The sequence below is a fragment of the Tubulanus polymorphus genome, chromosome 1, assembly GCF_964204645.1.
Source record: "Tubulanus polymorphus chromosome 1, tnTubPoly1.2, whole genome shotgun sequence".
In the NCBI taxonomy this organism is placed as follows: domain Eukaryota; kingdom Metazoa; phylum Nemertea; class Palaeonemertea; order Tubulaniformes; family Tubulanidae; genus Tubulanus; species Tubulanus polymorphus.
Window position 1 is genome coordinate 8,552,650 of NC_134025.1, and position 22,874 is coordinate 8,575,523.

Consider the following 22,874-nt stretch of genomic DNA (forward strand, 5'->3'; position numbering starts at 1 on the left):
GCTTGATTTCCTCAGAATGCTGCTGGCAATGTCGTGAAAACAGTAGTAGGCACTGCAAGAAGCAAATTAATATGATAAACAGTGTTACAATGTTCAATGCAATAATTCCAATCTAATTTCGCCACGCTAATCCATAAGTCACAGTGACCTCCGTTGAATCAAACATGCATCTAAACTGAAGTGCAGCTGCTGTTTCTATGGTTCATTAATGGATATTTTACGGAACATGCTGTAATTGAGGCATGTTTATTTATATTCTACCATACACGACACTAGATGGAGACACTTTCTAATAGCGCACACTGAATTTTGAAATGATAGGGATCTTAAGAAAAACCTTTTCATTGATTGATACACGTGTAGTTACAAAGGGAATGGTGTGAAATAGAAAAAAGTTACTTCATAATTTAATGATTTAATGTTAAACGATGTTTCCATTTCTACATCCAGCCATAATTTTTGAATTTGAAAAAACCACGGTATAGGCATGGAAACATTTTGTTTAACTTGATTTCTTTACGGCCCCGGTCTCAATGAAGACTTTTTTTTGCAATCCTTCAATAGTGTAAAATGGATTAACAATCCGTTTTGGTATACCGGGTAACTGCCCGCATGGTCCTATTACGGACAGATATCAGATATCTAGAGTCTAGCTCAGTTTTGGTACTACTGTCATACCAAAACTGACTGAGCTAAACTCTAGCTCAGTCAGTTTTGCCTCATACAGACCACACCCGATGTCCTCTCGCACAGACAGTTGTAATAGACATTTCAATTTCAATTAGTGTGTCATGACGACTTCGTCTCGGCCCCAGGACAGTTTCAATATTTTGTCCATATGTAGATGTATTATAGGCCTACATCATTACCAACATAGAATGTTTCCAGATAAGGATATGAGATAAGGATAAGAATATTCCGATAAGGATATGATTAATTGTATCTGGACTGCCCTGCCCCTTCGCCTCCTTCAGCCCTTTCTTCAAACAAGCCAACACATACGTGCAGAACACCACCACTCACTCACTTTCATATTATAATCAGGCCCATCGTATGCAGACTGTACTTTGGCAGGGATGGAATTCAGATATAGAGGAACTTATTTGACAGCAGGGTGGATGGGAGACATCTAAAGCCAATATTAGTATTTCATATAACAAAGTCACAAAAACATTCACCCAGCACTGGCAGCGGTTGTCTCCACCCCTAGTCTAGTACCTAGCCGTCGTTCTGCGTTGTACGGAACCGGTAACAACGAGGACTGGTATTCAGACTACGTACGGGCCAGCAGATGATAATCATCCGCGAACTGAGGACATGGTTTCAAAGAAAATCTACATTATTCCAAAAACAGGTCAGCAGGGCTGTAGCGTATTCCTACACTCAAGGGCTAATGGTAAGGGCATGATGGTAGAATTAAATTGGAGGCGAGATCCTTTTTAAATTTCTGTAGATCGACGACCTTGAGATCGGGTATAGCTATTCGACGTTTTTGAACTTATTCTGTTACACAGTCCATATAAGATGGCGGTGAATAGCGGTGTGCTCACTATTCTCTCATGTTCACTTGGATTTTTCTTTATATTTAAAGGCACTCTTATGCTAACACCTGTTTTTAGTCAAGACTTTTACAAAGAATTTGTAAGTTGTAATGGCTTCTATCTTAAATGAAGCTTTGAACCGAATGAAAATCGAAGAAATGGTGCTATGTGATAGTCTGTGCGAGTGACGCTTGTCTCGACACTTATCAGGCTATTTTTATTTAGTATTTTGCCCAGAAAATATAGGGTGTAGGATCAACTGTCTGTCACACGTTTCGTTCCGTTATTTTCTTGATAGTCAGTTGATCTGCCTAGGCTACATCAAGGTGTTCAGTAAGAATTTTGCAATTGCATTCAGAATTAGCTGTATGCAAAATCACAGGCACTTGAATATGGGCTTTGAATTTGTTGGTGGGTTAAAAATGATAAAATTTACCATAATCTTCGATAAAAATACCAACAGGGTCGCCATCTTAATTATCCATGATGCAACTATTTTACCCATGATCTAATGCGCACCCCTCGTCTATCTATACTATACAGAAATGCAGGAAACGCTCCTATCTCGGTAATACTTAAATCTATCTGCAAATATCGGGACAGCTGAAGTCACAGCAATCCCGAAGAGACATTTGGTTATTTCCAACAGAGCACTCATGCCCCGCCATCTGGTGGTTGAACTTCCAGCGAATTTTCAAAAATCAATTTTGGTACCAGTTAAAATATTATAAAAACAGTGTCAATGTTTCCAAAAATTCATCTACAATTGAAATTATGGGCGCTCCTTATATTTCAGGATTAAAATTGACACCTCGGAACGAACTTTGGCAATCGTCGGCAGTGTGCGGCTGTCCCGATATTTGCGGGTAGATTTAAGCATTACAGAGATAGGAGCGTTTCCTGCCTTTCTATATAGACAAGTTAAACAACAGGGGTGTGTTGCGTCATGGGTAAATTCATTATGATAAGAACATGGTGGATTATCGAAGTAGGAATATCATATCGCTGGTGAATTTTTAAATATCCATTATCAAAGCCCATATTCAAGTGCCTGTGGCAAAATGAAGTTACTGAACACATTGATCGATGTATTAATATTATTCAGATCAACCAAATATTAACAAACTTATGTAGCAAAACGTCCCGCAGAGTGGAGGTGTGACACTGCTCTGCATCAGAAAACACTGAAAAAGCTGAGATCTTCAATAATTAGTTATTTCAGGGGGCCTACTAGTGTAATTGTCGCAGATCTCCAAAAAAACATCCCTCTGCCTTTCAAAGTCTGGAGGGAAAGAGTTCAGATGACTTGGCACCTTTTTTGTGTATCGGATGACAGAGACACCAGTACAAGTGGGAAGGCCCTTTTGTAGACACTGCTTGACTGGCAAACCTGTTTATGATTACTTTTTAGTCACTGCAGTTGAGGTTTTCCCAAATGGTTATGTCCCTATCCTAACCATAAGCCAAATCCTTGGTAGTGTAAGTACTGCATTGGCCTAGCTGAAACATGACATTAACTGCAGTGGGAATATGTAGGCTAATAGGAATGTACTATAAACATAAGAAGCCACTTTTTGTTTCTGTTTTTAGAGGAAGTACTTCATCAAAATATCGAAAGTTTTTCCGTTAACGAAATTGTTAGGATTCACTGTTAATCCACATGTTTATAGAAAACTGGTAGCTACATCAGAAGTTGTGAATGGAGTTGCTCTTTGTATGATTCCAGGTATGTAATGTTAAGTATCTAGGTGACTGAGGCGAGCAGCCGATGAGACATGAGATCATTCCTGATAGTATCCACAAAACCTTGAGGATACTCTCCATCGGCGCAAACCCTCAAGAACATGACTCCCTGAAAGTCAGTTTTCTGAAGTCGCTTTCACACAAGTTAATCCGTTCTAATTTGACCTGTACACTTTGATTGACAAGTTATTCAAGCAAAGTTTTTATAGTATTCACACACAGAAATGGTCCATTTTGATTTACAATGGACCAGCATTTTTGGTTGGTCTGAATTGGCCCAAAATTGACTCAGAACTGACTTATTATATCGCGAGTGTGAAAGCTTGGTCCATTCTAGATTGAAACCGAATGAATTGAGAACGTTCTAAGTAATGTTGTGCGAATGTAGCTTCTACCTTGAAATAGTAGCCGACTGTGATGACTGAGTGTTTCTTAACATTTTTCAGGGCCAATAAAACAGGTGGCGAATGTGTTATTGATTTTCATGATGTGTGGAGCTCTAGCTACGCATGTGCAGATGGATGATGATCTGGAGCGAATGACGCCATCTATTGTGTTTGGACTTTTGTTAACGTGTAGACTTGTGATTTATATGCAAGTGCGAGCGCGGCAACATGCTCAGCGAATTGACAATGAAATACGTTTAGCGCGCGAGGCGAAAATACGAGAACTTCAACTGAAAGAGAAAAAACTACGAGGTTCAGCTAAAACTGAACAAAATGAATCGAAAAAAGCTCGATGATGTTTCTTTGGAGAATAGTTTATTGTGTTTGACTGTTTTTGTGTTTTTGAACCATACATTGAGAGGATTTCCAGACTAGAGTGTATTTCTTGTTACTTGTCACTTATTCAATCATAAATCTTTTTGTAATATAGGCCTATCACCTTCAGCTTGAATCAACTACAAGTAGGAAAAAAATTATATATTACGTTTTTGGTGGAAAACAGAAAGGTGATTGTCAGATTTTCATCTCTGTAATGGTGCAAGTAATGGTCTTTTACCTTTGTCTTCCTTTACATTCTCTGCATAAAGTTAGTCACTTAGAAATTTGAAATATTTTAGCATCTTGATATCCTATGATACTAGTACATGTACACCTGAACGTCTCCTAGATTAGCATTGTTTAATTGCTGTACTTACAGAAAAGTCAGTTTATTCTATGTTACAATGAAGTTTTTCCAGATGATTACAAATACGTGTACCTGTAATTTTACTTAACCTTTATTAAATTTTCAAAGTTGCAAATTGACCAATTTCTGAAGTTGCAAAATAAATATGTGGAAAATAATGTCAGAAATGAGAAAACCTATGTAGATGCATGGTTTGGTTGAAAAATATTTGTGTACTTGGGCTGTAGATATTTAGATTATTTATTTCCCTAGTCGGTATTGAAAATTAGTTATGGCTACCCGCTAAGTAAGAGTCGCCCGTATACCAGGTCTCAAGAGATGATTCCTGTGTGTGGTTCCGATTTCTTTTGTCTAGTCTCTTTTTCAACTTTTTATATAGATCTACAAATAAATGTATTTGAGTTGTGTAAATTTCATTGTTCTTTTTCATTTTGGAAGCAGTCACAAGGAACAATGGTTTGTAGCAAGTCCACTAAGTGCTACTTTTTGGAAAAGGCCTTGATATGTGCTTACTTTTGACAAAAATGTCCAAGTGCTCACAAGAGCTCCTTTTTGACTTTGCAGTCACAGCATTCGCAATAGTGGATACTAATTGAAAGCCAAGCACACATCACTCCTGGGCAATTAACATGTCCTAGAACAGTTTTTATATCGGTGATTTATTGATGAATAAAATCTGTAGTCAATTGTTGATTTGTTATGGTACTTCTAATCGTTTGTCAGCCGACATTTTTCCATTTCTAAATATCCCATTTTGTGTAAATAGAAAGCGCCCTTTTCATCATTTGAATCACAGCCTTTGGTAATTTCAGGATCCACCACTGAAATTCTATGAACCTGTCCAAAACACTTTTGTGCGATAATTCATCCGAAATAAAGGATTCAAGTCAAGGGATACACCGGAAGGGGACATGAGACCAATCGAAATATGAAAATGAAAACATAACTATACATTTCAATTACCAGTAAAAACATTAACACATTTTATTGTATGAAAAACCAACATGTCTGTACAATAATTTATTTACAACAAGGTTTCTGTGATAAAACCAGTTACACTCAAATATTTTCAATTTGATCCACTTTAAAATCCATTTCAATTTCTCAGTATTCAACTTTGTAAATATACCTTTAAACTATATGAGCATGAGGGTGATAATGCCATATTATATGGGAATGATTCCCATTGTACTTCTAAATGTTATCAAAAGTGCAAATACAAAACTTCGAAAAGAAGGTAGCTTTATAAGTGCTTGTATGAACATAAAGGAGTGCAATAGGATGCTTAACTGCATGGGATTCTACAACTGCGTTTCAAGGGTCTAGACACTTTCCCCATTACTGAAGAGATACCTTTCTCTTATATAGTACGATTGTAAATGAATTGAAAACAAACAATTTTGCCTATATAAAAATATGGAAAATATTCATTGAAGTAATTGATTTCCACTCAGGAAATTGGTTGAAAATTAGTAAAAAATATCAATCTGAATGTCTACTTCCAAAAGAATAAAACGTACAATCAGTACAATCTTCAAACTTGTTGTGCTTTGGTAATTTCTCCCAACAGGGGAACAAATTAAAAACACAATCCAAAACAATGAAAAACAATCACAACCTAACATCGGTATTGACTAAACATCGAAATTCATTTTATGAATGCAACACAAATGAAGACATTACGGTACTTAACAATAAATTATTGGACAACATAAAATTTGTTAATGAAACACAAGGTCAAGGGTAAAGCCAAGCGAGTTGGACGTAATGTAATTGTTTCACTCCTCTTCACCATTGAGGAAGTCACTAACCCTGTCTCATCTTGGACACAAATCATTTGATGATTGGACCAAGATCAAATAAACACTAATCTAAAATTCTACAATCTATAAAGAATATTGAAATGGATCTTCGAGATGATGCATGGTTTCAGATTTGGTTGATGTGGGCCTTTTCCATGCAATCCCATAAAGGATGCTTCGGGAAACTGTTCTCGCGTGGACCAAAGAAAATATCTGAGCTGAGCCGATGAAAAGATTCTTCTTGGTCAGTTGTAAAAATGCTACAATTCCATGTCGCCATTGTGTTCGTGATTTATTGCTTATTTTGTGTGATGCGAATGTTTGTGGTCATTTATCTACATAAATGCAAATCGATTATAAATTGCATTATGATTACAAAGCATACAAATTTCAATCATCCAAAAGGCAAGCCGGTTCTTATGAACAAATTGATTGGCATGTAGCTGAATAAACCAATGGCAGTGGAAAAACCAAAATATTGAGTCATTTGATAAATGGATAATCATAACTTTCAAAAATAGATCCTTTTAGATTCATTTTGTTAGTTACATCTACTATGAACATCGATTTTGTTAGTACTTTTTGGTCCTCTATATTGACTATCCCATAATATATTGGTGAAATCAAAACACATCAATTGTTAAGAAATCTTCAATAGTGGCCTTAAATCTCCTACATAATATTTTTATAGTAAATTCAACAATTAAGAAATCTTTATATAATCTTACTATGATTAAACATTGCCAACACGAAGATATCAACTAATTCGAAATAAACTTGTTCCACTTTTAATGAAAACTTTTAGATCAGATAATCCGATATTATTAAGCATAGAGAAAAAAAGGAAAACTAGATTTTCCGATGTATCAATACTTTGTTCCAGCAGTTGTACATCATTTCATTAAGAAATGTGGTCATTCATAAGAAACCCGATAAGAAATGTAATGAAAAAATATCATAGATAAGTCATCTAATAAGTATCTCTATATACAATTCCTCTTTTTCAAAATAAATATCATAATGCTATTTTTTTCATAGCATTTTATGTATACATATATATTTATATAATTAGTAGTAATTCAATCAAAACATCTGAATTATACTAGAAATACATGATCATGCATACTTTGCTATCAGTCATAAGTCACCGACTTTTGCTACAAATTACATATTTAAAAATTCACATTTGATCAAATAAATTTGCTGACGTCTTGTCAATTCTTAACATAGTAATTAGAAAATGTAGGTAAATTGATTGAATGGAGTAAAATAACATTGACCTCTACACCGAATGTATTTTTAATCAGCGATGAAAATTCATTCGCCCATCTCACCAGATCAATCTATAAATGCAGGTTGATGGGAACAAACGAGTTTCTAACTTTATTCTGAGAAAATCATACCTGGTAATCAATGACATTATCCAAATTCAAATATGAACGTCTCGCAATCATATATACATATCTATATATTACGTTTCAAAGATGATACAGTCACTTGCACGCATTCTATATGGTTCTACACATCATATATGTTGATACACAAATCATTATCTTCATAACGTGATAGTTTACAATGAAGATATAACCATTGCAGTATGAAGTTTAAGACATGTTTTCAGGATTTTCAATCTGTCTTGTCTGTTTACACATTCGAGAGCTGAATTTCATACCGGATATAACAATAACAACATAACAGGACCGATGTATATTCACAACTTTGCCTCTTGGCACTTATACTACAACAAATATTACTACCGAACTATGCACCGGTTGACTAGTTTTGCAAGTTTCACACCATACAGCTATACAAATTGTGAATATACGTAGCACCAATTTCAGACTGCGGCCTGGCCACAAAAACAACAACAACAACAGAGACAGTAGCAGTCGATTTTTACAACCATGTACTGGAAATATTGTACAGATTTTCACAGTGCAAATTGTTTTCAGTTTTCGATGAGGAATACCCGACTATATAGTAGATTCAATACTGCCGCTGTTGGCTGTTGCATGGGCAGTTGCATTGGTGCTGGGAGCTGGTGATGTGGATGCTGGGGAGGCAGCAGTAGCATTGGCATCTTGTGCACCACTGTGGCTGTCCACGCTAATGTTGTCACTATCATTACTTTGTGGACTTGAATAACTGGCAGCTTCTTGAAGACGCATCAACATATTCAGCTGTAATTGAAAAGATTTTAGTACAGTTGAAATAAGTTAAATCGAGGAAATAATCGTTTTTTAGGCAATTATTCAGCTGAAATGCATAAACATATCTTATCTTACCAGTGGATCACCATCACCTTCAGCCTGCTGAGGAGGTGCTGATTTTGACCCCTGCCCAGATATCATTCCCTGTGTATCATAACCAACATCTTCAGGTCTCAATCTGAGTAGAGACGGCCAATCTTGACTTTCTTGATTTTCCATCATCGTCCATGGGTAGGCCTCAAGTACCCATTCAGCTGGGTCCTCCCATGGAGCACGTTTACCATACATTTGAATACCCTCACGGACAGCCTCGAGCAGATATGGAACAATTGAATAGTTCCACAAATCAGTGAACCACACCTGAGAACCCGATATATCCATTGGACAAGAGAGGAAAAGCCTTGGTCCTGAAAAAGTCAAATATAAGTTGAAATTGCAAAGATCAGAACTTTATCTAATTCCCTGAACAAGACAAATTGCTACTAACCAATTGTTACATCAGATGAACTATGTGTTTCGAGAAACTTGTTCAGATGTTGCCACACTTTTGGGATCCAATCGGCTACCTTGGTTAAGTCAACCCTGCGCACTGCTGTCCGGATTTCAGTTTCAATCAACTTTCGTCGTAAGAATCGTCCAAGGAATCCTTTCACTGGTTCCATATGGTTAGCACACAGCACCCATCGGAAATTGTGATGAAGCTGCAAGTTGGTGGTAGCGCACGTTGCTTGGTTCATTGTTCCAATTATATAAGGGCTGTAATTTAAGAGGTATACATAGAAATTGAAAAAGCAAATGAAGCTGCAGCCTTAGCTTCCAAGACAGCTCTGAGACAAAGAAAAAAATCATCCACTCACCACTTTTGGTATTTGCAGCTCAAGAATCCATTGAAAACCTCTCCCAGTGATCCGACATGGTGTAAATTATCCAAGATGATCACACTAGGCATTTCACTTGCACTACTGTTCTCACACTGGTCAGCGATATTTGTCAAGTACTGACGTAACTCTTTACTTGACTTGTGGTCTACATTGAAAGTAGCAATGGCACCATTACTCAAAGATTTACCAGATCTGTATGTAAAAAGAAATAAGATCCAATATTAGAAAATGTGTTATGCAAGATCTCAAGAGCACTTTTTAGAATATTCATAGATAATAAGATTTTATACATACACTGACCTATGAACAAGGTATTCTCCCAATTTCTGTGCTAGGTAAGACTTTCCAGTGCCACTGGGTCCACACAAAATAATTCTCCTGTGTTCAATCAGTAATGAGATATATCGCTGAATAATTGACTTTGGGATCAGAGTTTCAAAAGCAAGACTGTCTACACTCATTTGATATGTGCCCTTCAGTACAATTTTGATATGCATGTTTTCACCAACCAGATATCCACAAGGTAATAATTCTGGTACTTCTTTGACATCTAAAATATCAAATTATAACTCATCAAATGCTGCAGTCTTCTAAGAATGATGCAAAAGAATCGAGCCGAAGTACCAATTAATTCCTACCTTTGGTGCGCACAATTTCTCCAATGTGATACCCAAACACGCTCTCTGAATTCAAACCAAGGCACGACGTGGGATCAACCCGAAGACAGTAGTCCTAAATTGAACAGAAAAGCCATGAATTTTTAATCTTCCAATGATTAAATAATATTGCTTCATTATTGCTCAGTTTCAGTCTTTCTCACCTTGAATATTCTTCTGACAATACCATCTAACATATCCCACTTAATTTTTCCGTTTATACATAAACCACCGACAAGTATCTCTTCAACTTTCTCACCCTGGATTTTAGTGAAATCCGCATGATTTCCGGTGTACACTGATATATTGATGCGACGCCCATCACCATCATTATCATTCAACAACATATCTGTAAAAATATCATTATCAATCTGTTTTACTTCCCTTTTAACACATACACAGGAAATGAATTTCGTGAAACACAATCACGAATAGTTAAAGATTTATCAGAGAGAAAGGTAGTGTCACCGATCACTTCCGATGGAGATGGCTCAGTTACTTAGAGGTACGACTGGACGGATTACTCTGACAAAATGTTATTTCCCGTAAATCAAAAACATACCAATATTAGAAAGACGTTCAGCTAAGCCAAGCCTCCTTTCAAGTGAATTGGTATTTGTTGGTCTTCCAAGGGTGGACTCAGGACTACATGGAGTTGACTGTGAAACCATGTGCTGGAGTCGTTGATTATCGGACTTCAGTGCCGACATCTCATTCTGCAACAAAATCAACAGTAGATTTTAGTTTCAAGCCCCCTTGAAAATGCATTTCAGTTTATAGGTTATAGCTTGCAAAAAGGCTAACAAACAAGTCAACTATGATCTACTTGTACTAACCTTCATTTTCATCATTGCTTCTTTCATATGCTCAAGCTGATGGGCCGAGGATAAAGCTTCAAGTCGAATGTCAGTTAACTTGGCATCCTTTTCTTCCAAAGCTCTCTGCAGTTTCCGGACATCTTCTGGGTTTTCAGACAGACTGCAAATTTCCAAATATCCAACATTAAAGCATTTCATCCAAGAAAAAGCCATTAAGCACAGAAGATTTTTATATTTCGATTAAAGCAGAAGCAGGAAATAATATCTAATACATAATGCTAGTAACTACGCTCCTGCACTTACCCACTGGAAGAATGCGACGACTTAAGGTGAGGGATTGGTGTTCCAGGGGCCGTTGAATGACCACCATGGAGTAAAGGTGAATTTGGCATTGACATATCAGATGCAATGCTAGCACTATCTATGTCAGCATCTGACATCGATCCGTTCTTATTTTTCTTCTTCTTTGAAAATGCTTTTCCTAGGGAACTTCGTAGCTAAACACAAAGAAAATTAAATAAATACACAAATTCAACAAGCTTATACCATTAGGTTTGTTGCAAAGTAGCAAATGTCAAAATGTCAAATAGATTCTCATTGGAGATTCCAATATTAACAACATTTTCCAACTAGTAAACCAATAGTGGCATTTTTCCAATAATGTAGGAAAGTTTTCTTTACTTTGTCGATACTAATGGCTTTAACTTACCCAGCTTCCTTTCTTGGCTGCTTTAGCTTTCTTGCTTGCATCCATTACATCAGTTGCAGAAGATTGTTGACTGGTCATACTACATGTACTTGACATACTGTTCAAGCTAGACATGCTTTCCGATGACAAATGTCGGGTTAAAGTAGGCTGATCAAGTGATGACAAAGCTACAAAAACAATGCAGGATCATTCATTATTCACATTCGAGAATTATTCTAACTTTATCCTATTACAATTGTTGATAATCATAAAGTACAAGGCATAATAATGATGAACATTGCTAGAAATGTTATTCAGATTCAGGTACACAAAACAGCATCAAGAATTTCGCTTTTTGTGAAAAACAAACAAGAGTAAATACGATGTAAGCACTCCCTCAATCTGTGTGGATACATACCTGATGGGCTGCTTAATGTGGAAGCTTTCCGTGAATTTGTAGGAGTTCTCATCAACGCATCGAGCCGAGACATGCCACCTGTAGTTGCGCGCAATGCATCAATCGTACTACGCAAATCACTCAGCTCAGAATCCTGTGAACATTAATTATAGATTTATGCATATATACCATTATCATAAATACGTTATTACTTTCTGTATATAATTTCAGCACCATAATAAACACCAACCACGTAGCCACCTAATTGTAAGCACCTAATTGGCTTGTGATCTTAGAATCCGTGCACGCAAAAACTTAAAATTATGGCAAACGACTACTATTGAGATATGAATAGGAATGTTTCAGCAAAATATACATATAACAATATTGAAAGAAGTACCCGGTATTGATGAGGCATTTAGCCTGAATACCAAGCAGCTGAAAAGCTAGTAGATTATCTATTATATTAGTCAAGATATCGATTAGCAACAGAAGTTCTGTTCACTAAAATCTACCTCAGTGGGATTCTCTGAAAGACTAAGGTATAAACCATATGCCATAAAATCTATGCACAATACTTAACGAGATGTGGGCTTATCCTAGCTTATTATATTGTTTAAAGGTGCTTTCAAAGCTCAAGAACAGCTATGCTGTACATGAATCGAACCATCAGAAATTCCATCGATTATCACTTAAGGAAAATAGGGAAATGTTTTATTGGATAGGCAGATAACTTCCAATAATCGGTCATTAATAACTCATTAAACTATTTTGATAAGGGACAAGACGCATAGACAGCTATTCATCAAGATGACCGAAATAGAAACAGTAATTATAACTCGTCAACATTTGTATTGGAGGTTATCGATATTAAGTTTATCAAATACAGTTAGCCTTGCTTTGTCTGGTAACTTGTGATTATGTAAGGGTTATGTTTTCAGTGAATTTCCTGTATGCTATAGCTTTTCATTGAGCATAGGAAATAAAGATTGAAAATTACTGTTTCCAAATTTGCTACTTGAATAAAGAAAGGACGAGCTATATAATAGTCAAACCCACATCTCTATCTCTATACCAAATTATCTAAGTAGGTCTCTTTTTTAATTGCCGTTGTCAAAAATAGTTCACAAATTAACCCAGTGTGATAGTTATTCATTAATCACAGCTTTCCAAGTTTTTTTCCCCACAAGACTCTCTAACAATGCGCCACATCTCATAATGAAAGCAACACTTGCTGCTCTTCTTCTAGGGTGTTAAGTACAATTATTGAGATTTCTCAGAAAATGGATTTATTATGTATACCTTCTGTTCTGCGGTGTGAGTCAGTGTTTGTAGTCTGGAAGTCATGTTTGATAGACTTTGTTCGAATGCAGCCACAACATGTGCCTACAAAAACAAAAGAAAATTTCTATTTGAAAAAGACAAAATCAAATACTCAAGTTAGGAATTCACTTCAGACATTTACATTCCATTTATTGGTTGTGCAAGCAGAGGCATATTTTGTGCATTGTGGACTAACAAGTTTGATGAAAAAAGGACATTCTTTAAGACCAGATTTCAAATGCCAACCACAAGAATTCTGCAGCCAGAAATTCACACAATGCATTATGCACACGAGATTTTTAAATTTCAATCACCATTAGTTTTTTATGACATGATGTAATCACGAATATTTGGCAGTTTGTGTCTACGAAATCTGGGCTAATATACCACTACAAATCAATTTGCCATATAGCAAATGATTGATGTCAGTCAGGTGTTATATGTACATAATCTAGTATAGAAAAAACATTCACAAGTCTATCGTTGTTGTCAGTTGTCACATTGCCATCCAAGTCAACTGTCCCTACAAATAATGTCAAAAAACATAGCACCAGACATTAGCACTCAGTTGAACAAGATCGAATTTCTTTTCAGAGGTTCCAGTGTCATACGGGTGCGCTATTCACAACTGAATGTCTTCAGTTGAGACAGTATTATCCTGAAAGACAATTTCTCACACTATATACGCAATCTAATGGATATTAAGAGCATAGAATCCCTTATGAATAGATATACTATACATGCTTATATAAAGTTTATACCAACCAAAACTACAACCTCATCTGATTATAAAATACAAACGCATGCAGCATTTGAAGTCAAGCAATTAGAAGTTCCAGCAGGCAATTACTAAAATTGCATCATAAATTAAATAGCAGCAGCCACAACTGGGGAGCTGATATATTCATTGAAACTGGTATACAGATTTTCATAACCTGTTGAAAATTGATGACATACCATGTACGTTTCCATGACATCATCACAAATTCTATCTTTATCATTCGGCCCGTCGTAATCATAGTATTTATTCGGCCAACGTCTGTCCTCATCCATTTTTCATAAATCCAACAACCGTCCAATAATTTAAACACAAGAACGATACACAAAATCCAGAAATGTACCAGTACGTGGCCTTCATAAAAACGCGAATGAATAATTCAGTTCATTTGCACAGATGGTCGAATATCTTGATCATTTCACAGTTACGATAAATCAGCCTCCTCACACAGTATTTGAAAAGAACTGGATCCTCCTGAACAAGGCAGATGGTCTGTCCTATAGATGAAATAGCTAGCAGGAGCTCGATTATGTTAGTTAAGTTTTTTCAGTCAGTTTTTCTTTTATTCTGCATGAGATCTCGGCAGCTGTGAACTATATATCCACTAGGCTAGTTAGTGATAATGAATCCGATCAATCTGCCTGCTTGCTGCTGCCAGGGCTTTTTTAGTATCCGTCTATCTTCAAACCCATCATTTTGCTCTTTATCACCCGAACCTTAGATCATTAAATGCACCTATCTTTAGCAGAGATCTCCCTCTTTCTCTCCAGGAATATAATCCACTTGATTCTTTTTTTCAACGTAAAATAAAGTTTCTGTACTGAGCAAAAAATATGAGAAAGTCATCTGCTTCGAAATATCACCCGCGGAGTCTACACTTCTGACAGTGCGTAATTCTATACTGACAGTGCGTAATTGGAAAGCTTCCTCGCGCTGCGACAAACTTCAAAATGACATTGTCAATGATAAAAACCTGATTGAAGTGTACTTGTCTGTGTCTGATAATTGTCCAACATGTTTTATATGCTTCTGGTAACCCTAGTCCTTCCATTCCTCTGTGAACTTTGTACATGGTTGCAAATGATAACAGAAATGCTCCTTGATTAGATAGATCGCGAGACAACAGTATCGAATCCTCATATCAGGAATGATACAGCGATCAATCGATGAAAAGCGATTACAAGGAGTACACCAGAAGCTCATTGTTTTAATCCAATGAAATAAATAAATGCCTAAGGCAATACCATGATATACATGGCCGCAGAACTAACCTCATTGTATATTACATTCACACCCTGTGGCGTGTCTGGAATACAAAACCAAAAAGCAGAACTTTTTTATTAAGTCTAGACCTGACACTATACTTCCACCTGAATTCTAGATTACCAAATATAGGTAACTAAAACAAATATTTGAATTCCAAAAGAGTGCGCTCCTCCGAATGAATATGTACATCCTCAACATTGTTATTTACATAGGTAGGCTCCTTTCATAGGTGAATATCTTTTAAACTGACTTGAGAAACAGCAGTTAGGTAAATCGAAAATAATCCAGATCTGCTCAGACAGCAATGAATCAGCAAGTGTACGGATGATACATCTCAACACCTTAATTTTGGTCATTCATTCTGGATTTGAGATGGCATTCCATAAAAATAAACCTCTGTCCTTTTAAACCTCATGTAACATCAAATCCGAAGATATTCACATTTGAATTCATTCCTCCAGAAGTGCTGATACATTATGGATTCGATCTGCTGTTTAAAATGTTTACACTACCACACTTATGAGAAAGCACACAACCAAAGGCTCTGCGGCTTTGTCTAAATAAACTTTTCCGATCTATTTATATGGCGATTCCGTTCAACTATTGATGCTTCTCAATGTATTCTCTCCTGATGATTTGTGAGTAGAGGCTGTTTTTGAGCAGCTTCTCTGGGTTATCATCATGTTGACCTGAGCGACTATATGAAAGCTTTCACTGTTTAGCTGACTTGGTATATTTTCTCCTCCAAGTAGAATGGGTTCAGGCATATAAAAATACTGGGATCTAGAGAATCTAAGAGTATCTATGAGCAAGTGTCTTCTGGTCGGCATTGGTCTTCTTACAGTAATTTCATTACCAGTAGTATATAAGCGCTGTAGTACTTTGTAATCAACAAAGTGCAGTAGTGCTAAACTTTAACAAGAAGTCGATGGATGAAGATACACAGGTAGTCTTCCTCATGGTTTGGCTCCAGTAAACGAGTCAGACAGCTAGAACTGTCGATGTAAAACTCAGTCGAGCTTATGAACCTATCGCTAAAATATGTCCGGTATGAACACTAATCGAAGGAATTATGTTCCATTTACGTAGATAGTGAGGGTAACATCGACTGGGGTGGCAAGACGAGTGTGGTAGCTTCATATCTCTTTCCATTTATACATTGATAGTAACAGGTTGCTTTCGACTTAATCACCTCATTACTCAAACACCTTCAAAAGCCTTTTTCTCATATTGATTTAGTTATCAGAACAACCTGAGGCGTGAATATCAAGTAATAGTTTCGAACAGACACCCTGAATCTGAAATTCAGATGTTTACTTACATTTGTACTGAGCTGAGTTGTCAACGTAAGGACCTTCTCTTGTGCGCATTCCAACTCACGACGCAATTTCCGTACCTAATATACAAAATATATAGACATAATGATAAACTTATGAATTATTATCATCGGGAAGACTTTTAAGCTTCAAAAGCGTCTCAATCGTCTAGTGAATGAGATTATTTGGGATGTATTGCAATGTGATTAGCAACTCCATCTATCAATGAGCCCAGCAAGCAAGTTCAGCCAAGAATCCAAGAAGACAAGCCACTAAGATATCAGCCAACCTTTTCATAATCAACTGTTCCTAGTGAACCAGAAAAACCTATGACTAGAAATATTTTCAGATTGGGGTAATTTCTAAATTATCTAGCCCTCCATTACAACATGCACTATTCTAAATATAACTGAAGGAAAATTAAAATCAAAATTTAATATATTTCTTCTCATCGATGGCACAAAATGATTTTGGTTCAAAACAAAACTTAGTTTCGGGACAAATAAAATTGATTTAAAAGCCATGCTATGTTCCTCTTTGAAAAATTCCTCGCATAGGCCACCCACCTCATTAGCTTGTTTATCTTCCTGTTGGAAAAAAAATAAGAAGATTTCTGATTAATGTTCCAAAAACTTCAATAAAAAAACTTTTAAATTATATCATGATTAATTGTGATTGATTGATTCAAAGAGTGTATTGAGCCGAGTGTAGTAGTATTGATTCATGCCGTGAACTAAAGATTTAATTTTGTTACACTATCTAATAAGCAATGATTGTACGATAGTACTCTGTGGTCGCTGTTAGTCGAGAGCGGCTTTAGTGTTGTGAATTATAATGAGATGGCAGCACTTTACTTACCGAGGTAGAATACACCGAGGAACTATTGGATGCCAGCGATAACTGGGAACTGTGTACTGAAACAAGAGAAGCAAACATTTTATTAGCATTATCACATAAATTTTAACTATAGTCATTAGTTATCATAACAAAACAATTTATTTCTTGACTTCTGGTGTTCGCGATGAATGACGATTGTCTAAGATTAAGAAAGCGATAGCCGTGAAAATTGTTGAAAAAACAATTTTTCAAAATCGCTTAAAATTGATCGGCAAATCAATCATGGGTGACAGTAATTTACTGGTTGATCGAATTATAGAAAGCAATGTGTATGTGCAAAGCGGTATTTTCTTGATTTATGATAGTATTGCCACGAATTTTTCCAGGAAACGAAAATTCGATTAGTGTAGATGATGAAAAACTGTGAGCGAGACATCACTGCTACATGGCAGATACGAAATGGTCAAACTGGATAAGACTATTTCCACATTGTGTATGTCTTAAGTACAGGGTATGAAATGAATGTATCCATGGAGCCAATACGATACCCAATAAATAACTTGTCTTATTAGTCTTAGGTGGCATATTGAAAAGATCTATGTGAAATTAAGCTCAGAATTCAGCGCTCAGTTCATTCATGTAAAAACCCATAACACCGTACAGATGATATTAATTCAATGCTTTTTCGCTTTTATCCGACAACAAACATTGAACCAGCGCCGAAAAACAATTTTTCCCAGCATTGGAAATTTTGAAATTTTCAAGGATGAAATACAACTTTTGTTTGTATATACTTACAACCATCTTCATCTCTTGAGCCAGACTTGCAGAGCATTCCGTAAGGTAGATTTGACTGTTGACTGCTCGATCGAACGAGGTTATGCGTTGACCCATTTGGTCCTATTGCTGTCATTGGGTAAGTAAACCTGGACGATGACTGCGATGATACGCTACCAGTCGGTGAAACTGGTGGCTGCGTGTGCTGCTGGTCGGAGCCAGGAATTTGCGAGAACGAATTCGCCCTGGCTACTGTTTCGTCGAAACTCTGTGACAGAGATTGATACATTCGGTCGGATTTCGACGATCGTGTACTGTTGGAGCGATCAACTCCGTAAGTGAACGATTCTCGATTTTGGGCCAGAATGTTGCGACTCGCGAGTCCATGAGCGCGAGCTTGTTGAATTTGAGCTTGAACGTTGAGACCTGCAGAAGAAATAGATTCCATGCTTTCCGTCTCTGAAAGGCTCATTTGTCCATGTTTTAAGCGTTGGGGAGAACAATTGGAAGATGTGATCCCGCTTAGAGGACGGCCATGGTGCGCTACATATTCAGCACTAGAATAACTGTTCACATAAGGCATATTTACGGTTGCATAATCACTGCGGCCACTTGGACTTTGGCGCATTGGTTGGCTGCCATTCTTTTTATTAAGTGTAGCATGAGGGTTCGAAATTATTGTGCTCATACACATCGTCTCTCCAGAACTTTGGGCCGGGGCCTTATTTAAATTGCTCCTACTGCCAAACAAGCGATCCTTTATTGAATTATCAGGGCGCCTACGACCTAGCGTGTTAGACTTGTAAGCATCGTCCGGGGAACTGTGAGTATTGAGCCCAGTTTTAGATGGGGATATCATTCCACGACCCTGGTCAACTGCATTTCCGGCATTAACTAAAGGTTTTGCGTAAGGAGAAGTTGATTTGTTAGGGTCACTGGGCTTTCCACTCATCGTTCCCCGATTAGTGCCACCACCACTTTTAGTGCTACCCATTGAGCCCGTACTTGCGCCGCTGATCGGTCGACGGAAACCGAAGTTCATAGCCGTCGATGGAGGAATACCACCAGCTCGTGGATTCTGTTTTCGCATCATGATCATTGATTGGTCGGTGTTCGTCTCGGAGTCGACTTTCACAGGTTTATGCCCGTGTGGATCGTATTGTTGTTGATGCGCATGGTGATGTCTCGATAGATTCTCAGATGATGTGTACGAATGTTCGATGTTTGAATTACGACGCAGCGATCCGGTTGTTGCATAGTTTCCGGCCTTCAAATCGTTTTTGTACCACCGATGCAGCGTACTCGTATCTGGCTCGCTAGTATAGTCGAGACTTACGTAGTTATGCCCGACTTCAGGTGCTGAATATTTACGCCAGGCCATATAATCATAATCGGATCCGGGGACATTCAAGTTCTTGTTACCAATAAATGCGGTTTTAGCACCGTAGTAACTCGCTTTTGTCGAAAGATTAGTGTCTTTACGTTTAAGACTTCCGTACGGATTGTGGTAATCGGAACACGCACTTTGCGATGTGCTGGTCAGGTTTTCGTCGGTGCTGATATCACCGATAGTGTCGCTGATGTCGCCGCTACTGATTGAACTGCTGTCATCAAAACTAAAAATAAACGAAAATACAAAATGTCAATTTCTATTCGAAATAAAATCGTATGTGTATATGATCAATTCAAGTATCATAAGACATAGGAGACATTTTTGTATTTCTGCATTTATAAAAGTATTGCAACATTACATATTTCTTTTTTTCGCATAGCAGTAGAAATATTGAAAATGGTGCCTCACTTGGAAAATGGGGAGACTTTAAAGCCAAATATACCAGATACATAGCACAATACCACGTTAATTAGTACATGTGGTACATGTATACATCTGATAATTGAAAATCTAATAAGCGTATACTGAGAATGCACCAAATTACCACTAGAACGCTGATGACCTTCAATTTTCTTCACGAATCGATGGAATTTAAGAAATGCTGTAGTTGGTTCATTACAAAATAGTTCGTACTTCACAACCCTAAACCAGGTGATAAACGTTAAGTGAAATATAATAATCACTTAATTCTCCATCCTCACTTGCCAAGGCACATCGGAATATATTGATAATTGCTGCTCAAATTCTTTTTAACATATGTCATTCGTATGTCACAGGCACAACATATTATATATGTATCAAATGATACATTAAGTGCCCATATACTATTTTTTACAGCTAATTGAGAGGCTAATCAATCTTTTGTTTCTATAGCAGGTCAAATAAATTTACACATATATATGTCACATGGAAACTTCATAAAAGTAGAATATTCTGTGAAATCAAACTCCAGTTGTAAACTTTGTTTCTGGAATGATATCTTCTGAATATCATTTCTGTGCTTAAAAAAGAATTTGAAGATAAGTCAAGTATTTCTAGTAAAAACATTTGTAAGAAACATATGTACCATCCTAGTAGAGGCAATCGAAATATAGCAAAAATGGAATTCTGTCGAGTAGCAATTTGAAAAGAAAATGGAGATACAGTGTATGTTCATACGTGTCTGTGGTATGTTCCCATCAGCATCGAGGGGCCTATTTACAGAACCTCTGGAGGCATTCCATTCAGCAATGGCATAATCATAGAACGCAATGCTCAAGTATAACAAACAACACCACTACGGTGGTGCCGAGTACACATTTTCTCAAGAGATTTACCTGTCTGCCTGGCATTATTTCATTCTCTCCCACCTCCCAGTTCATATCAAATCAAAAATTCATTTGATGATTATGTTTTGTACAGCAAGTCATAGTGTCGGCAGGGATAAAGCATAATATTATATCCTCAAGTTCCTACAACTGCATTCAGAACTTTTGAAAAGTTTTTCAAAGTTGGTTCAATGCTTAATTATAGAGAGAAGACTCAATTCTAACCCAATAAATGAGTATTAAATAAGTATTTCCAGGGATAGTTAATCAACGTATTCATTCATCAGAAGAAAATGTGATGAAATATAGTGAAGCCAAATTCATAAGCTATGACAAATTGATTAGTACAGTGATATGAAAATTACCCATATCTATATTGTCTTTTTGCTGATTTTCAGCAATTAATTTGGCAACAAATGTGCTCGATATAGATTCTAGATATACGAGATGTACAATTACAGATACATAAATGAATGCCATTAGTGGTCATTACGGGCGTTAACGAAGCTCAACAATTATAAGGATAACATCATTTCATAGTTCCAACTGGACATGGCAGCGAAGAAGTTCTTCCATTATTCGCATATGGAAGCATTCATTACTGTCCACTGAACCCGATGGGACCCTGATATATCAATCATCAACACTGACATTCAGTACAACTGTGGTTGTGACCTGATAAGTTCCTGGCTCCACAGGGACGGAGTGGCGACAGCCAGGACAGCTAGGCAATTTTCGCCTTAAATGGTTTTGATCTTATTTCAATTATTACATTAAGCTTATGATTTTGGTCACTTCTCGCCATCGGAGAAAACTTCAGCTACAACTGAGCAAAGCAAATGAGGCCTGGTACGTGATCCCCATCAGGCAGTTGTGGGTTTCCGAGTTTTGAAATACATAAAACTACATAGCGTAAAGCTGGAATGAGGTAAAGCGCTGGGAGATTATGGAATGCCTTAATTTGACTAATTTGTCCGAAATATAAGTGTTATCAACCAATACTTCCAGTGCACATATGTTTGGGAGTAATTGGTTAGTTTTCTGAATCAACAACAATTACTAGTGGATTTATAAATTTGTTTTCATAACTTTTATACAGATAATTTCTAGACATACTGGGGTATATCGATACCTGTTTTCGATCAAGTTGATTTGCTGAGAATAACTTTGATTTTCAAAAGTCTGAACTCGCAGCGTGTATCCATGATGATAGTTTATATCTGAATAATAAGACTAATCAACGAGGATTTCTTCACATGGTGTATTATGTGGTATTTCCGTCAGCAGGGATTTATGTTTTGGCAATTTGAATGAAGATAGCCAACACATTTCTGAATCTAAGACAACCCAAAAACCAAACCTACCGCAAATTATGTAATTCCTCAATGACTGGGGTAAGATCGCGAGATCTATGGCCAATTGACGGCCGAAAATTAGGACCATTGATTTTAATCCGTTTTCGCGGACTCGGTAGAAATGTCGTCATCGGCGGGGGCATCATTTTTGAATTGAAAAATAAAAATGTCGATCTGTAAGATATCGCTTGAATCACGAAGTCACATCATTGCCGGCATAATCTCCGAGGTCTGATGAACTCTGTCGTACGAGATGAGATTGCGAGAGTTACGCTGTCATACGTGATTGAAAAATCGTTAAAAAACCTCCTCTTTGGTTGTAGTTTATCACTCGTTCCCCGCACAACAACAGCCTACGACTTGTTAAGTTCACAAGAAATGGTAATCTATAAAATTTCACTGCAGAAACTATTCGTTTTGATCGTTAATTCCTGGTTTGACAGCGAAGTAATCCCTAAGATATGGCGATATTATAATCGTTCCTACTGAAATTTACACGTGTGACACATATGAAGTGTAAACGCTTACTCAACAACAGTACTATTTAATATTGCAGCTCGACACTCTAGTGACATACAGGCTGTTGTATTTGTCATAGTAGGTTCAGCTGATTCAGTACATCATCATTGTTCTGTCCACATGGACATATGTTCCC

General features: G+C 36.9%; 2 protein-coding genes across 5 annotated transcripts in view; one reads left to right on the forward strand and one right to left on the reverse strand.

The window, feature by feature from the left end:
- The first annotated feature begins 1,524 nt into the window (after window positions 1-1,524).
- LOC141909843 (putative acetylcholine receptor chaperone) lies at window positions 1,525-5,012 on the forward strand. Its single transcript, XM_074800495.1, has 3 exons — window positions 1,525-1,641; window positions 3,132-3,267; window positions 3,731-5,012. The coding sequence occupies exons 1-3, from the start codon at window positions 1,525-1,527 to the stop codon at window positions 4,024-4,026; spliced, it is 549 nt and encodes a 182-aa protein (XP_074656596.1). The 3' UTR covers window positions 4,027-5,012.
- A 371-nt stretch (window positions 5,013-5,383) lies between these two features.
- The window catches only part of LOC141913823 (uncharacterized), a 59,946-nt gene continuing 42,455 nt past the window's right edge, over window positions 5,384-22,874 (reverse strand). The window contains exons 8-25 of one of the 4 annotated variants that reach the window (XM_074805009.1): window positions 19,170-19,780; window positions 18,186-18,590; window positions 17,409-17,464; window positions 17,117-17,137; window positions 16,556-16,630; window positions 13,170-13,253; window positions 11,889-12,021; window positions 11,492-11,658; window positions 11,086-11,279; window positions 10,801-10,942; window positions 10,527-10,680; window positions 10,129-10,313; window positions 9,947-10,040; window positions 9,603-9,858; window positions 9,285-9,500; window positions 8,915-9,183; window positions 8,503-8,834; window positions 5,384-8,397 (exon numbers count right to left, since the gene is read on the reverse strand). In XM_074805009.1, the coding sequence (XP_074661110.1) occupies window positions 8,191-8,397; window positions 8,503-8,834; window positions 8,915-9,183; window positions 9,285-9,500; window positions 9,603-9,858; window positions 9,947-10,040; window positions 10,129-10,313; window positions 10,527-10,680; window positions 10,801-10,942; window positions 11,086-11,279; window positions 11,492-11,658; window positions 11,889-12,021; window positions 13,170-13,253; window positions 16,556-16,630; window positions 17,117-17,137; window positions 17,409-17,464; window positions 18,186-18,590; window positions 19,170-19,780 (3,601 nt within the window). In that variant the 3' untranslated portion in view covers window positions 5,384-8,190. Of the gene's footprint in view, window positions 8,398-8,502; window positions 8,835-8,914; window positions 9,184-9,284; window positions 9,501-9,602; window positions 9,859-9,946; window positions 10,041-10,128; window positions 10,314-10,526; window positions 10,681-10,800; window positions 10,943-11,085; window positions 11,280-11,491; window positions 11,659-11,888; window positions 12,022-13,169; window positions 13,254-16,555; window positions 16,631-17,116; window positions 17,138-17,408; window positions 17,465-18,185; window positions 19,781-22,874 lie in introns of all 4 variants that reach the window. The other 3 variants (XM_074804997.1, XM_074804992.1, XM_074805003.1) reach the window with 3 other exon arrangements.

Coding starts and splice junctions, on each gene's coding strand:
- LOC141909843 (XM_074800495.1), top strand. CDS start 1,525: ATGGCGGTGAATAGCGGTGTGCTCACTATTCTCTCATGTTCACTTGGA. Junction 1,642..3,131: donor AAGACTTTTACAAAGAATTT/GTAAGTTGTAAT, acceptor TTCTGTTTTTAG/AGGAAGTACTTCATCAAAAT. Junction 3,268..3,730: donor TGCTCTTTGTATGATTCCAG/GTATGTAATGTT, acceptor AACATTTTTCAG/GGCCAATAAAACAGGTGGCG.